Source organism: Microtus oregoni, unplaced genomic scaffold (assembly GCF_018167655.1).
Source record: "Microtus oregoni isolate MIOR12 unplaced genomic scaffold, Mior012 000028F_ref0000031, whole genome shotgun sequence".
Taxonomy (NCBI): domain Eukaryota; kingdom Metazoa; phylum Chordata; class Mammalia; order Rodentia; family Cricetidae; genus Microtus; species Microtus oregoni.
In genome coordinates, this window is record NW_024543087.1 from 5,199,619 (window position 1) to 5,213,860 (window position 14,242).

At 47.8% G+C, this 14,242-nt stretch overlaps 1 protein-coding gene across 2 annotated transcripts; it reads left to right on the plus strand.

Moving 5' to 3' along the window:
* Positions 1-243: 243 nt before the first annotated feature.
* Positions 244-12,998, plus strand: Slc22a14 (solute carrier family 22 member 14). 2 transcript variants are annotated; one of them, XM_041677572.1, is made up of 9 exons: positions 244-654; positions 1,726-1,829; positions 2,043-2,197; positions 3,053-3,221; positions 9,056-9,176; positions 9,414-9,511; positions 9,792-10,027; positions 11,269-11,398; positions 12,800-12,998. In XM_041677572.1, the coding sequence occupies exons 1-9, from the start codon at positions 244-246 to the stop codon at positions 12,996-12,998; spliced, it is 1,623 nt and encodes a 540-aa protein (XP_041533506.1). The 2 variants fall into 2 exon arrangements, 1 of the variants encoding a protein (XP_041533506.1); XR_005976523.1 differs by lacking the exons at positions 244-654; positions 1,726-1,829; positions 2,043-2,197; ... (2 more) ...; positions 9,414-9,511; positions 12,800-12,998 and adding an exon at positions 11,524-11,535 and having other exon boundaries at positions 9,977-10,006; positions 11,290-11,398.
* The last annotated feature ends 1,244 nt before the right edge of the window (positions 12,999-14,242 follow it).

Genomic DNA, 14,242 nt, shown 5'->3' on the forward strand with positions numbered 1-14,242 from the left:
GGTTGAGCCAAGAGGAATGGATTATTCTAACTAAGAGACTTTGGAAGGCAAGGAAGGTACCTCGTACTCACTGATCCAAGCAGAGGGTGTTTTCGGTCCCTTGGCTCCCATCCTGGGATCTGATGATGGAAAATGGTGACAGGGGACTGAACTTCAGCCTTTCTTGAACAGATGGAACAACATGATTCCAGGAGCACACACTGGAATGAGACTTCCATTCCCTCCCATTCCTGGTCCTTGGAGATGTTGTTACGCAAATTGAAGGCCATAGAGCTCAAGAAGGATGACAAGCTGGCCAGTGTTCTGGATGCTGTGGGGGAGTTCGGCACATTCCAGTGGAGGCTGGTGGCCCTCACCTTGATCCCCTATGGGCTGCTGTCCTTCTTCATGTTCTCAGATAGCTTCGTTCTCACCGCCCAGAAACCCTACTGTAACACCAGCTGGATCCTGAAAGTAGGTCCCAACCTCTCAGTGGCTGAGCAGATGAACCTGACCCTGCCCCGAGCACCCGATGGCAGTTTCCAGACCTGCCTCATGTATATACCAGTGTCATGGGATCTCGATTCCATCATCCATTTTGGCCTCAATTACACAGAAACATGCAGATATGGATGGATCTACCCTTATGCTGAGAAGCGCTCCCTGATCAATGAGGTATGCTTGTCTTCTGTTGTGTTGACTATGGCTACCCAGAAAAGGAGACAGAGACAGGGGGCAATTGGCCTGAGTACAATCTGTGGGGTGCACCAGAAAAGGAACCTGGGGTTCTTGTTTCCCAGCCCTGTGCCCTCCCTGTCTTAGGCAGGAAGCTAGAGTGCATTTTGGTGTAGAGACAGGCTTGCCACCTGCCCAGAGAATTGCTTATTGTGTTGTGGCTCTTGTCTTCTGGTCAAGGAGAGACCCTTAGATGGAGGGCCCTTAGATGGGGCATAGGTAGCTGTGTGTAGGGTGTGTTCCTCTGTTACCCCTGTATTCTCTCCAACATCTGGCAGACCTTGGATCTAAGCCTGGGTTGAGGCCGTAGAGGCACAGGGCAAGGGTTACGGGTCAAGAGGCAACCAAGCAGAATGCACAGAAGCTACAGATAGAAAAGAAAAAACTTGTGTTGGGCATTTCTCACAGGACTTCATACCCTGAGTTGAAATCCGGGTCTTTTTAGTCCATGGGAAGCTCTAAGTTGGAGCCCAGGACCAATATTCGTGCCTGTGCTTAATAAGTCCCCAGCAATGTCCTTTCTGGCCCAATGTCTTTGCTTCCTCTCTCCTGGTTTAGATCCAGGATCTACCAGGTGCTGGACAGACTGAGTCCAGGGATAACAGAGACTTTACATAGAACTAACTGTCTATGTTAAAAGACACTTTACATAGAACTACCTGTCCCTTTCCCTGAATGTCAGTCATCTGCTCGAGGCAGCGGTTGTCAACCTATGGGTTGCAACACCTTTGGAGGTCAAACAACCCTTTATAGGGGTCTCATTTCAGATATACTGCAAATCAGTTATTTACACCATGACTAATAACAGTAGCAAAATCAGTTATGAAGTGACAACAAAATTATTTTATGGTTGGGGTCACCACAGCATGAGGAACTGTATTAAAGGGGCGCAGTCTTAGGAAAGCTGAGAATCACTGACCTTAGGGTTCCCCTTGGGGTCAATCTCAGTCTCTTTTCCCGAAGGGCTAGGTCTGTGTGGAGGCTTGAACAATGTCATTGTCTCACCTGCAGTTTGACCTGGTGTGTGGCAATGAACCAAACAAAGAGAACATGCAGACTGTGTTTATGGCGGGCGTCTTGACAGGGTCTCTGTTCTTCGGGTTCTTATGTGACAAGTAAGTGTCCTGGGGTTCCCACTGATCCCTAGGACACCCTGCCTCTTTCTCAGGAGATGGCATAACGCTCAAACTCTGAATGAATCTCAAGCTGGGGAAAGCAAGTGGAGGGATGCTCCAAAGCCCTAGGTAACCCAAAGCCTGGCCCAGGTGCACCACCGAGGCTGGCCAGGAAGTGTGACCCTTGGTGGCATCTCCTCCTCATACCCACAGGATAGGCCGCTATCCCGTCTTCCTGATGTCACTGGCAGGCTTCCTCTTCTTCGGATTCGGAATAGCCTTTGTGAAAAGTTTTAACCAGTATCTGTTCTTCCGCTTCACTTCAGCCCAGGCATCTCTGGGCTACGTCATCAGCAGTTCGTCTTTAGGTGACTGACTCACAAGGGGCAAGGTGGGATCGAGATAGGTTCAATTCAAGAGGTAGCAGGGGGCAGATCTACCTGGGATGGACAGACTAAAACCTAGTGGGGAAGGAAGAAGAGGCTCCCCTCTTGGCTTCCCAGTAGTGTGAGGGAGTCAGAAGGGAGTGCCCCCAACCCTCATCCCCACAGTATTCTCCTGTACCCCAAATGTTCCCCCTCCTGCTACTTGTGTACCCTGCACCTCGAGAATCAAGGGAGCTGCTAAGCCCTCTATTGCTTTGCTTCTTTCATCCTGAGCCTCACAGAGTTAGCCAACTTGTTCAGGGCCACACAGCAGGAAGGAGCTGGGGCTTCTTCCCCAGGAGCTGTGTCATGCTAATACCTAAATGCATATACAGCCATACCTATATCCAAACGTATTCTGTCATTTTCCTGGGGCTCTCTGACTCTTCTTCACATGGAGAATCTGTCTGCACACAGCCAAAGGGAACTACCCCTCTACAGAGCCTCAGGCCAAAGAGGTCAAAGCAGCAAAGCACTCCAAGACAGGTGGTTCCTGGTCTCAGCCCATGTCAGACCTCATGAGAGTCCCTGAACAAGTTAGGCAGAAGTTTTAGAGGGAGTGGTTGGGAGCAGAAGAAATGGAAGGGCGTGTATGGGTCTGAGGAGGTTCATCAAGACTTGGGGTGTGTGGTGGGAGATACAGACAGTCTATCTCTGAGAAAGATCTGGAACAGGCAGAAGACACTGTCTACTCTGAATTCATGTCAAGGGAAGGGTGGGCATGCCAGCCAGCTGTATGGATGGCCAACCTGGGGACTGCAAACTGACCACAGTTTTGTTCTCATGTGCTCTGCACAGTCATGGAGTGGCTGGTGGGTGAGCACCGGACCCATGCGATCATCCTGCAGCACTGCTTCCTGGCCTTAGGGATCATTCTCCTGTCAAGAGTTGCCACCAAGATTTTCCACTGGAGGCTCGTGTTCTTACTGGCTGGCGCGCCCTTGTTTCCCATCATCTCCAATATCTGGTGAGCAGAACAGTAGAGCGCATACTGGGGGATGATTCTCATAGGTGGAAGTGGATGGGGAACATGGAAGTGGGTGGGAGATGCATGGCCTTAGAAGGAGCCGAAGCCGTTCACCACCCTCAGAGAAGAACCTAAGAGGTAGTCAGACAGTGGGAGTGACAGAGATCCAAAGACAGGCAAGGGTCAAGGTTAAAGCGGTGAGACCGAAAGCTTGGGATGGCCATGGTCACCTTCTAGAGTTGACTTCACTGGAGGAGTGCCGAAGCATGACCCATGAGTTGAAATTGAGTAAATGGTGTCCCCCAAGAAATGACCCTTCAGGGGAAAAGGGAAAGAGGTTCTTGTGTTCAGCTGAGGCTAGGTCAAGGTGTTTGCGGTTTTTAGATGTGGGACCACAGACAGCAATCTAAGTTGGGGCTGTGACGGTACTGCTCATGTTACAGAGTGTGGAAAAACAAGGATGGGGGGACAGCAATGTGCTGGCTGTCTGAAGAGAGGGGAGTCAAGTCTGAGAAGGAACTATGAGACAAGAAATGAACAACTCTAATGTGTAGATGGAAGTTTCCATCCCACCTGGTCCCTCAGCCATTCAGTTCTACAGAAACACACGGAGGCTTATATAAATTATAAACTGTTTGGCCTGTTAGCTCAGGTTTATTACTAGCTAGTTTTACAACTTAAATTAACCTATAATTCTTGCCTATGTTTTGCCACATGGTTTGGTACCTTTTCTTAGTACAACATTCTCATCTTGCTTCCTCTGCATCTGGCTGGTTGGCTGGTGACTGTCTCTCTGGTGTTCCTCTTCCCAGAATTCTCCTAGTCTGGTCGCCCCACCTATACTTCTTGTGTGGATACAGGCCAATCAGTATTTTATTAAACCAATACAAGTGACAAATCTTTACAGTGTGCAAGAGCATTATCCCACAGCTCTGATGGGCATCAGGAGAGGGTGGAGGTAAGGTACATAAGAAATGGTTAAGGCATTTGGACCTGGGATGTGACCCCAGCCTGCCTGGCTTCAGAGCCTTTGACTATACCTGCTGCACCATACACAGGGTAAGTATGAGAAAGGAGGCAATGGGTCACTACAGGGGACAAGTAAGTGGCTTGGGACCTTTCCAGTCCTGCACAAGATAGGGACTAACCTTGACAGTCCTCCAGATATCAGTGAGTGTGGGTGGTAGCTCGTGCCAGGTAGCATGTGTTTCTCATGTATTTGGGACATCTTGATCTTAAGGGTCAAAAGATTTAAAACTCTCAAGGATTTTTTTAAAATGTTATTAATACAGTGTTGTAAGGAGAGGCTGCTTGTTTGTCCCTGCCACCTGGCTAGCTTACACCCAAAACAACCACCCAGAAACTGTATCAATTAAAATACTGTAAGAACTCTCTAACAATATGCTTAAGCTATTGGCCAAACAGTATTGCAAATAATATAATTTCTGAGTGATTATTTCATGGTCCAGGCAGCCTCCCAGGAATGAACGAGTGGCTTCTGTCAACAGGTTGGTTCTTGAGAAGTGACACCTAATGTTGACTTCTGGCTTCCACATGAATGCACACATACACATACATTGCCACACACATAAACACATATACACCCACTACATACAACCTCCATACAAGGGTTACTAATATAATAGGTAAATATTATTAAAAACTAAATAATGCCAGTAAGTTTGGGATGACAAGTTCCTAGTTTCTCCTCTCTCTTTCTGTTGCCTCCAGATTCTTTCCCAGAATTACCTCCTGAGGTCTTTTAGCCTTTCTTCTGGCTGCTGTGCTTGCTTAGAGCTGATGTTGTCTTCAGTGGGCTGAATTCTCTGGGGCATAATTTTCTTCAGCCCCTGCCTTCAGACATGTTCTTTTAGCTAATCATTCCTCAATACCGGACATATGTTGGCAAGGTTCCATCTCTTTTCAGCCACTGTTCCTTATAATAGTAAATGTCACTTTGATAACTAAGAATAAGGATGTAGCCGGGCGGTGGTGGTGCACGCCTTTAATCCCAGCACTTGGAAGGCAGAGGCAGGCGGATCTCTGTGAGTTCGAGACCAGCCTGGTCTACAAGAGCTAGTTCCAGGACAGGCTCCAAAACCACAGAGAAACCCTGTCTCAAAAAACCAAAAAAAAAAAAATAAGGATGTACCTCAGTAGTAGAGAGCTTGCCTAGCATATAGAAGACCCTCAGGCTTCATTACTGCCCTGAAAATAACAGCAACTGGACCCCACCCCCAGTGTCAGACCAGAAGGTGGACCCCACCCCCAGTGTCTGAGCAGCAACTGGACCCCACCCCCAGAGTCCACAGTCAGTCCAAGGGCCCCACCCCCAGTGTCGGACTGACAGCTGAACCTTACTCCTACTGTCTGTAACAGCAGGCCTCAGTGGAGTCTATTAATCTACATGCCTAATGTTTCCAACAGTGATTCTAACTCACAGGCCACACTGTGGGACCCACTCTGTTAGGTGGTTTTCCTCCAAGGATTCCCTAAGCCAAGTCAGGACTGATTCTAGCTGTAACACTCTCCAACAAATCTGGAGACTGGAGCACTTGCCTTTTAAAAAATAGTTTTATTACCGGGGAATGGTGGCACACACATTTAATCTCAGCACCTAGGAGGCAGAGGCAGGTGGATCTCTGTGAGTTCAAAGTCAGCCTGGTCTATAAGAGCTAATTCCAGGAAAGCTAGGACTGTTACACAGAGTAACCCTTGTAACAAGAAGGGGCCTGCTTGTTGGGGTTTCTGTCCTGCCTGATACCCCATAGCTGGAAAGCCCCAAAGAAAATCACACAGAGATCTCCAGAAGTTATAAAACAAATTGGCCCATTAGCTCAGGCTTCTTATTAGCTCTTAAGACTTACATTAACCCATTATTCTGATCTATTTTAGCCATATGGCTCGCTACCCTTTTCAGACAGGACACATCCTGCTTCCTCGGATTTCTGCGCAGGACTGGGAGAAATCATCTTCCTCCTTCGCAGAATTCTCCTGTTCTCATTGCATCACCTCTACTTCCTGTCTTGTTTTCCTGCCTATAACTTCCTGCCTGGCCAATCAGCGTTTATTTAAAACATAATTGACAGAATACAGACAATTCTTCTGCACCAAACCCTGTCTCAAAAAACCAAAACCAAACAAAAAAAGGAAAAATTTTTCTTGAGATTATAACATAATTACATTCTTTCCCTTTTCTTCCTTCCTATCACTGTTTGGAGGATTTCCCCTCAGTCTCCAGGTTCTTAATGTCTTCAGCCCCCTCTGTACTTTTAGCATGAACTACCAAGGAAATGGAGCAGCCCTACCTGTGAGAACGTGTGTCAAGGGTCCTCTAGAGCTAGCACAGTCTACCATATTCCTATAAATGCACTGTACAACAATGGCTTTGTGGGCTTCTATGGTGATGAGATCTCAAATCATCTGGGAGACATGCCTCTGAGGGATTATCTTGATTAGTCAAGATGGTAGGATCAGCCCACTGTGGGTAGCATCATCCTCTGAGCTGGGATCCTGGATTGTATAAAAAGGAAAGCTTAGAAGCATCAATTGTTCCACTTCTGACTTCAGATGTGACATGAGCAGTTGCCTCAGGTTCCTGCCATTGTGACTTCCCCACCATGGTGGACCCTTGAACTCTGACACTTTCTTCCTTAAGTTGCTTTAGCTGGACATTTTATCATAGAAATGAGAAAAGTAAGGAATGTTGCTGCCTTTGGGGCAAAGGTCCTGAGATTGAATCACGCTGTGTGATCTAACTGCCTTTATAACCTTTGGATGAGTCTTGTAACTTTCTAAGCTTCCTGAGGCGTATCTCCTCCTACTCCTCCTCCTCCTCCTCCTCCTCTTCCTCCTCCTTCTCCTCCTCCAGAAGAGAGTGTTTCAATTTGGAAGAAATGACTGCAACAATAAGGATATATTAATTACAATTCACATTCCTATGATGAAGTCCCTGCCAAAAGCAACCTTAGGAAGGGATGTAGGTTTATTTTTGATTGACAGTTACAGGCTACAATTCATCATGGCAGGAGCTAAGGCAGTTGGCATATTGTATCCAAGTCAGTAGGTAGAGTCAGAGAGGAGAGTGGAAGAGGGAGGAAGGAGAAGCTGATCTTCAGCTCACTCTCTCTTTTTTATTCAGTCTGGGAACATGGCCATGGGATGCTGCCCCCATTTAGGGTGGCTATCACCAGCTCAACTAACCTGATATAGAAATTCCTTTACAGACATGCCCAGAGGCCTATCTCCTAGGTGACTGTGTGTTGACTGGTGTTTCTGTCCCAACCCAAAGAAATACACTGAAGTCTACATTAATTATAAAACTGATTGGCATAGAGGTTCAGACTTATTAGCTCTTATAACTTATATTATCCCATTATTCTTGTCTATGCTAGCCACATTGGTGGTACCTTATTCAGCGAGGCAGTCACATCTTACTTCTTCAGTGACTGGGTCATGACTGCAGAATCTGCTTCCTTCTTCCCAGAATTTTCCTGTATTAATTGACCCAGCTCTACTTCCTATCTGGTTGTTCTGCCTATACTTCCTGCCTGGTTACTGGCCAATCAGCACTTTATTAACATACACTTGACAGGTTACAAACCATTGTCCCACAGCAACCCCCCCCCCCCACTTTTTTAAGGAAAAAGAACTCTGAATCTAATATCCTTTGTTTAACTTTTCTCCTGACCATTATCCATAACAACTTGCAACCAACATTCTAAACAAAGGAAAATATACATAGTCCATTTTTGGGGGGAATGTGGGCATAGTTTTCCAAGCTACTTCCTGCTGGTTGGGGGCTCTGATAATCTTATGGGGACCTAAAGAAAATTGAGAAATATCATCAAGTCATGACTGGAGTATCCTGTGAGGCTTGATCATCTCAGGCAGCAGTCTTGAATCTGTTCTGGATGCAGAACTCAGACAGACATCTGGGCCATCTGTTCTTACCAGGGATTTCTTAGATGGTCTTCCTTGATCAAACCTGATTTTTCTTAACTCAGAATGAATCCACAGCCTCTCATTTCCTGTGGAAACAAAAGTAAATCCTCTTCTCCAAAGTAACATACCTTTAGACTTCAGTTTTGAAGTCAAGGTATATTCAAAATGCCAAGCCAGCATTTCCCTCTGTCTTCCCTCTTGTCTAGTTTTCCTGTCAAATCATAGTCATTGTCTGCCCTTTGCAGCTTCTCTGTTTGCTGTGGACAGGTTCCCTTTGGGCAGTCAGCTTAGCTTCAGTTGCCTGTCCTGTGACCCACAGCAACGGCCATGCAACTGCCTCTGCAGTGTTCCGACAGCTCTGGTCCATACTGCCATGGTCAGGGATCACAACCTATTTTCTAGTCTGCTAGCCTTGTGGGAGGTATCTCTGTGTGCATGTGGTAAACCATAGTCATCAAGGAAGGAATACCGGCACATACCACATGGAGCAAGATGGCCAGCTCAAGATTTCTTCCGTGGAAGTTCCACTCTGAGTCATCTCTGCTGCTTTCTAAAAAAAAAAAAAAATTGTATGTAAGTGTTGCATGTATCTGCAGAAGACAGAGGTATCAGTACTCCTGGGGCCGGAAAGCAGAACTGGGAGGTGATTGGGGTAGTTAAAGAGACCACAGGGCAAAGGGATCAAGAGACTGACTATTATCACTAAGCAGTGGGGTTTGTGGAGGCTTGAAAGAAGGTTTGGCTTCCACCAAGGAGCAGAAGGCATCTTGAGGTTGGTGGTACCTAAAGGTTCCTTGGTCACATGCTGATACAGATGGCCACAGCTGAGGCATCTCAGCTGGAGTTGGGGCATCCTGGAATTGTGAAGTAAGAGAGAGGTGGTCACACAGGGTTGTCCGAGAATCCCCACGGTGGCTGATGGTCAAAGGGAAGGTGGACGAGGCCAAAAAGGTTCTGTGTTACGCAGCTGAGGTGAACAAGAAGACCATCCCTTTAAATCTACTGAATGAGGTAAGAAGCCTTGAGCCAGGAGTGAGGCCAGGCCTGCAGACTGTGGGAAGGCCTCTTTCCTCATCCTCTCATGGGATCTTAGTCTACTGCTTCAGAATGATGGCAACAAAACTGAGCCCTGCCTGCCAAGGCCAGAGAGTGGCCAGCACTGGGGAAGGGGCAGGCCTTGCCTGGTGATTTTGGGCAGAGAGCAAGCTCGGGTCCTGTCTGCCATTGACTGGTCTTGTTGTTTTGTAGCTGCAGCCGCCGGCAAAGAAGGTTAAGAAGGTCTCGATCCTGGACTTCTACACCAATCAGCACCTTTTCAAGGTGGTCTTGACCATGGCCTGTGTGTGGTGAGTTGCTGGGGCTGGCTTCAAACTCATGAATGGCATGGAGGTTGGTCAGGCCGAGGGCCAGGCCTGTCTCTGTCATTCCTACCACACACATCTTCTCTCTGCCTCTGTTCCATTCCTCCTACACTCAATCCTCCCTCTTCTCCTCTCTTCCTCTTCCCCTTTCTCTTCCCTCCACTTCCTTCTCCTTTCTCTTCCCTTTCCCTCTTGCTGTTCCTCCCACCTCTCCATCCTACTCCTCCTTTCTCTCTCCCTTGCTTTTTTTGTTGTTCTGTTTCAGGTTTTCCATCAGTTACATCTATTTCACACTGAACCTCAAGTTGAAGGATTGTGGGATAGAGACCTTCCTCATACAAATAATCCCAGGCATTCTGGAGGTGCCAGCCCGGCTGTATTGCCTCGTTCTACTGGAGATTTTGGGGAGAAAGTGTTCCCTCTTCGCGAACCTCATTCTGGCTACCATCTCGTGTTTCTTCCTCCTTTTCCTTACTCAAGGTACAACCTGCCAGGAAGGCTGCCTCCCGTCTGTTCTCTTCTGGGGCTTCCTAGTGTCTCTTATCTTGCCTGGCTTGAAAGCACACGGCAGGTGGCTTCCTGCATGTATCATTCTTCCCACCCCTCAAGGAAACCCCAGCCCCCAAGACAGCATTATCCACATTCAGAGTCCTGAGAGAGGAACTCAGGCTATCCCCAAAGTGGTTATCCTTGTATGTGAGGGCAGGCAGTCTCCGGGACTCTATTCCAGTCCACACCAGAAGCAGATCTAGTAGGTCAATGAGAGTAGATGGTAGCAGAGTCTTCTTTGAACTCACGCCCCAGGCCGTGCCTCTCATATGCAGCCTTTGATTGGCAAGCATTCCCGGCTACCTATGCTGTCTAGGATAATCTACTCATGGAACATCGGGATGGTGGGATACTGGACCAGTGCCAATATTCTTGCTCAGAGGGCTTTGCCAGGGGCTCGTTGCCTGGCTCCTGGTGTCTGGTGTTATAGCCAGCAACTCAAAGATCCCTGGGCCTTGAACCTGGGTCAGTCTGTGGGGCCAGAGTGCACAGAGCTATGGTGCCCCATCAATGGCCAAGGCCTACTAGGGGGCTGCAATGCATGCTTCCAGAAGGAGCCCCTTTCTTTCTCTCAGAGAAACTCTCGGCATCCCCCTGACATTATCAGATATTGATTAGCTACAAAACAAAAATGAAACTTTCTTAGGTTCACATATCCTGGTGTTTATTGGTATTGACATTGTTGCTGCTGTTACACAGAGCACTGAATCTAGCTGGCAGATTTACTGATCTCACGTGTGGGCAAGAAACTAGGCATAGGATTCTGGAGATAGAAGTCTGAGGGTTGGAGGCATGGCTCAGTTTTTGAAGTGCTTGCTGCAGAGACATAAAGAGTTGACTTTGGTTACCCTGCATTCAGGACAGTACATGTCATTGTCCGGTCCTCGGAGAGAAAGAGACAGGAGAGTCTCAGGTTTGCTGCCCACCTAATCTCACTGAATCAGCAAGTTCCAGGTTCAGTGAGAAACTCTACCTCCCCCAAATAGTGTTTGGCCTACCCTAGCCCTATTCAACTCTGCCAGGATAGTAACTTCAGGAATGACTGGGCCTATGCAGATCAACACTTCCTCTGGCTGAATGTCTGAGTCTGCTGGCTAGGTGACTAAGTAGTAGGGGTGGGCCATTCAGTTGCCTTTGGTAAGGGACTGAGAGAAGGCTGGAAGGCCCCAAATGTAGGTTGGCCCATGACTCAGGGCCGTGCTGTCTTTACCCAGAGCTAAAGTCGACGATAACCTTGATGCTTGTGCTTGGACTGTTTAACATTGTAGCCAGTGTCTCTGGGTTCTTCATCTACACCTGTGAGCTCCTCCCCACTGCTCTCAGGTATGGAGTGTGGTGGGCTGAGTGGAAGGAGGGGGATGGGACAGTGCCAAGCCTGAGTATTTGTCAAAAAACATTTGCTGTGTTAAACACGGTTTGCATGGGTTGGCTCACCTATCTCTTGTCAGAAAACAAAACCCAAATGCTGTCCTTCATCGACCTTCTTCCAGTTGACAAAGCCAAAGACAGGTAAGGTCCCTGTTGTCAGTCCTGCCCAGCAGGTAGCAGAGCTGGCATTTGTAAGGGATGATGTCTTAGTTTCTTTATATGTCACTGTGATCCAATGACCGTGGCAAAAGTAACTTAGAGAGAGGGGAGTGTATCGTGGCTCTCGGTTCAAGGAAACAGATCATTTATGGTGGGGCAGGCAGGGCAGAAGGGGCTCGAAGCACCTGACTCCATGACAGCACAGTCAGGAAGCAGCGATGCTTACATGCATGCTCTGCCACTGCTTGCTCTCTTTCCCCACTTGCATAGTCCAGGATCCCTGCCAAGGGAATGGTGCCGCCCATGGTCGGGAAGGCTTCCCAGTCCAGGTAACCTGATCCCCTGCAATCATGCTCAGAGGTCAGTGTCCCAGGTGATTCTAGATTCTGTCTGATTGACAAGGAATAATGACCATAACGTGGGGTCTGACTCTAGACCCTGCCTGGCACCTGGTCCTTAGTTCTTTCTATTGCTGTGGAGGATGCTGAGACCAAAAGCATCTGGGGAAGAGAGGTTTTGCTTCCCCTCACAGCACACCTTCATGGGGAATTCAGGAGAGGATCCTGGGGACAGGAACTAAATCTAAAGCCATGGTGGAGTGCGGCTTCCGTGCTCGTTCCTCATGGATTTTCATTTGCTTTCTTATACACCCCAGGACCACCTTTCCCAGGGATGGCACAGCTCACAGTGAGCTGGTACCTCCCACATCAAATCATCAGTCAAGGAAATGCCCCCAGACTTGCCCATAGACCAATCTGATGGGGACATTTTCTCAACTGAGACTCTCTCTTCCCAAATGACTCTAACTGTGCCAAGTTGACAAAACTAACCAGCCCACACCAGATGCTTGTAATGTGTTTGGGTTACCCTGAGGTTCTGCCTCTTCTACCACGGAGTTCCTGGTGATAGAAGCCCCATCTTACTGACCCCAGGGCTGTATCCTTTCCTCACATGATTATACACCATTATGATGTGTACATGATTAATAACTCTTTGACTCTGGATATCCAAGAAGGCAGCCCAGGAGAAATAACTACCCCTCTTATGTCAATAAAGAACTAGGCTCTTCCAGGTCACACACTTGGATGGAACGGGGTAAAGAGCAGAGGGTATGACTTTAGGTAGCTTCTCCCTTTCACTGTACCCAGCCTCTGAGCCTCTGATGTCTTCTAAACCAGTTCTCAACTCTGCTTTCAGGTCTACAGGTCTGGGTATGGTGGCTATAGCCGTCTCAGCTGGAGGCGTCACAGCTCTGGCTGTCTACAACCATATCAAAACACAGCTGCCTGTTTTCTTCTGCTGTCTCTCTTGCGTTTTGGCCTTGTGTTTATCCTCCTTGGTGCCAGAAACAGGAAACCAGCCTTTCCGTGATAGCATGGAATACGATTCAAGGTAGATGAATAGGGTCTGCTTGTCACAAGTGCTGGGAATTGAGAGTATGCCAGATATTGTCCATCCCAACGACAGATCTCCCTGTTCAAAGCCGTCTCCCCAGGTCTTCTGGATATGATCACTGGCCTGGATCCAGCTTAGGTCCTGCCAGTTCTCCCCCTCTTTATGGCTTTCCTTGCCCATAGAACCTCCCTTTGCCCTGCCCCATATGCCTGTCTAGACTGGGGTATTATCCTTGGAGACAAGGGAACTAAGGTGACATGAATTCTTTCAGTGTTAGGACCTTTTCTCCTGAAGGGTGTATGAAAAGATTAAACCCACATTGTTAAAGATCCAGCATGTGGCAGGCATTCAGTGAAAGCTGGTGACAGAAACACTGAGAAAAGGTCCAAAATTCCGGGAAAGAAAGGGATCTAGTTGGGTCAGGAGATGGAGTCAGCCTGATCCTGAAATCCAAGAACAGGCTTAGCCAGGGACCTAGATGAATGAGAAAGCCCATCCCTCCCAGAAGAGGTTACGATTGAAAATGTCTCGTGGTTTTTCTCAGCATCATCAGAGAGTCTATTGACTCCAACAGGAAAAGCCAGGACATCACTGAAATGATGCTATCTGAGGAGTCCATGTCTGACATCTGGGTTGACAATGTGGTAAAGAATACCATTCTCAATGCCCTGCAGCTAAAATCAGAAGCAAGCGGGTCCTCTGACACAGACTTAGAAGAACCCAGCAACGTGGTCGACGAAGTGGCAAAGAATACCATTCTCAAAGCCCTGCTGCTAAAATCAGAAGCAAGAGGGTTCTTCGACCCCGACTTGAAGGATCCCAGCAATGGGGAAGAACCCAGTCCAGATCCCTGAGGGCCAGGTTCCCCAGAACATTGTGGACTGGACTTTACTGCCTGGGTTGAGGGACATGGATTCAAAGTCTTAAATTCTAGGCCTAGTCTGGCTTGTGGGGAGAATCTGTCCTTTTCGAAGGCCAGCCCTCAGGAGCTAAAAATAGCCGCTTGTATAGGAGGAGTTAAGTTGTGATTCATCCAATAAAATACCATGTTGTTGTTGAGATGGTTAGGTCAAAGTTGTCACGACAACCCAGAAGATGCAGCCTAGACAGGTATGGGGTGGTGGTTAGATAGGCAACCAAAGTTTTTCAGGATCTTTGGCTAAATCCTCAGGGACAGCAAATAATTCTCTGGATGGAGTGTGTGTAGTGTGGGCAATCTCTCTGTATTTCAGAGCAAGAACAAGG

Excerpts from the sequence above, each read along its gene's own strand:
- Slc22a14 (XM_041677572.1), top strand. The coding sequence starts at position 244 with ATGTTGTTACGCAAATTGAAGGCCATAGAGCTCAAGAAGGATGACAAG. Across the intron at positions 1,830-2,042 it reads TTCGGGTTCTTATGTGACAA|GATAGGCCGCTATCCCGTCT; the intron begins GTAAGTGTCCTG and ends TCATACCCACAG. Across the intron at positions 9,512-9,791 it reads TTGACCATGGCCTGTGTGTG|GTTTTCCATCAGTTACATCT; the intron begins GTGAGTTGCTGG and ends GTTCTGTTTCAG.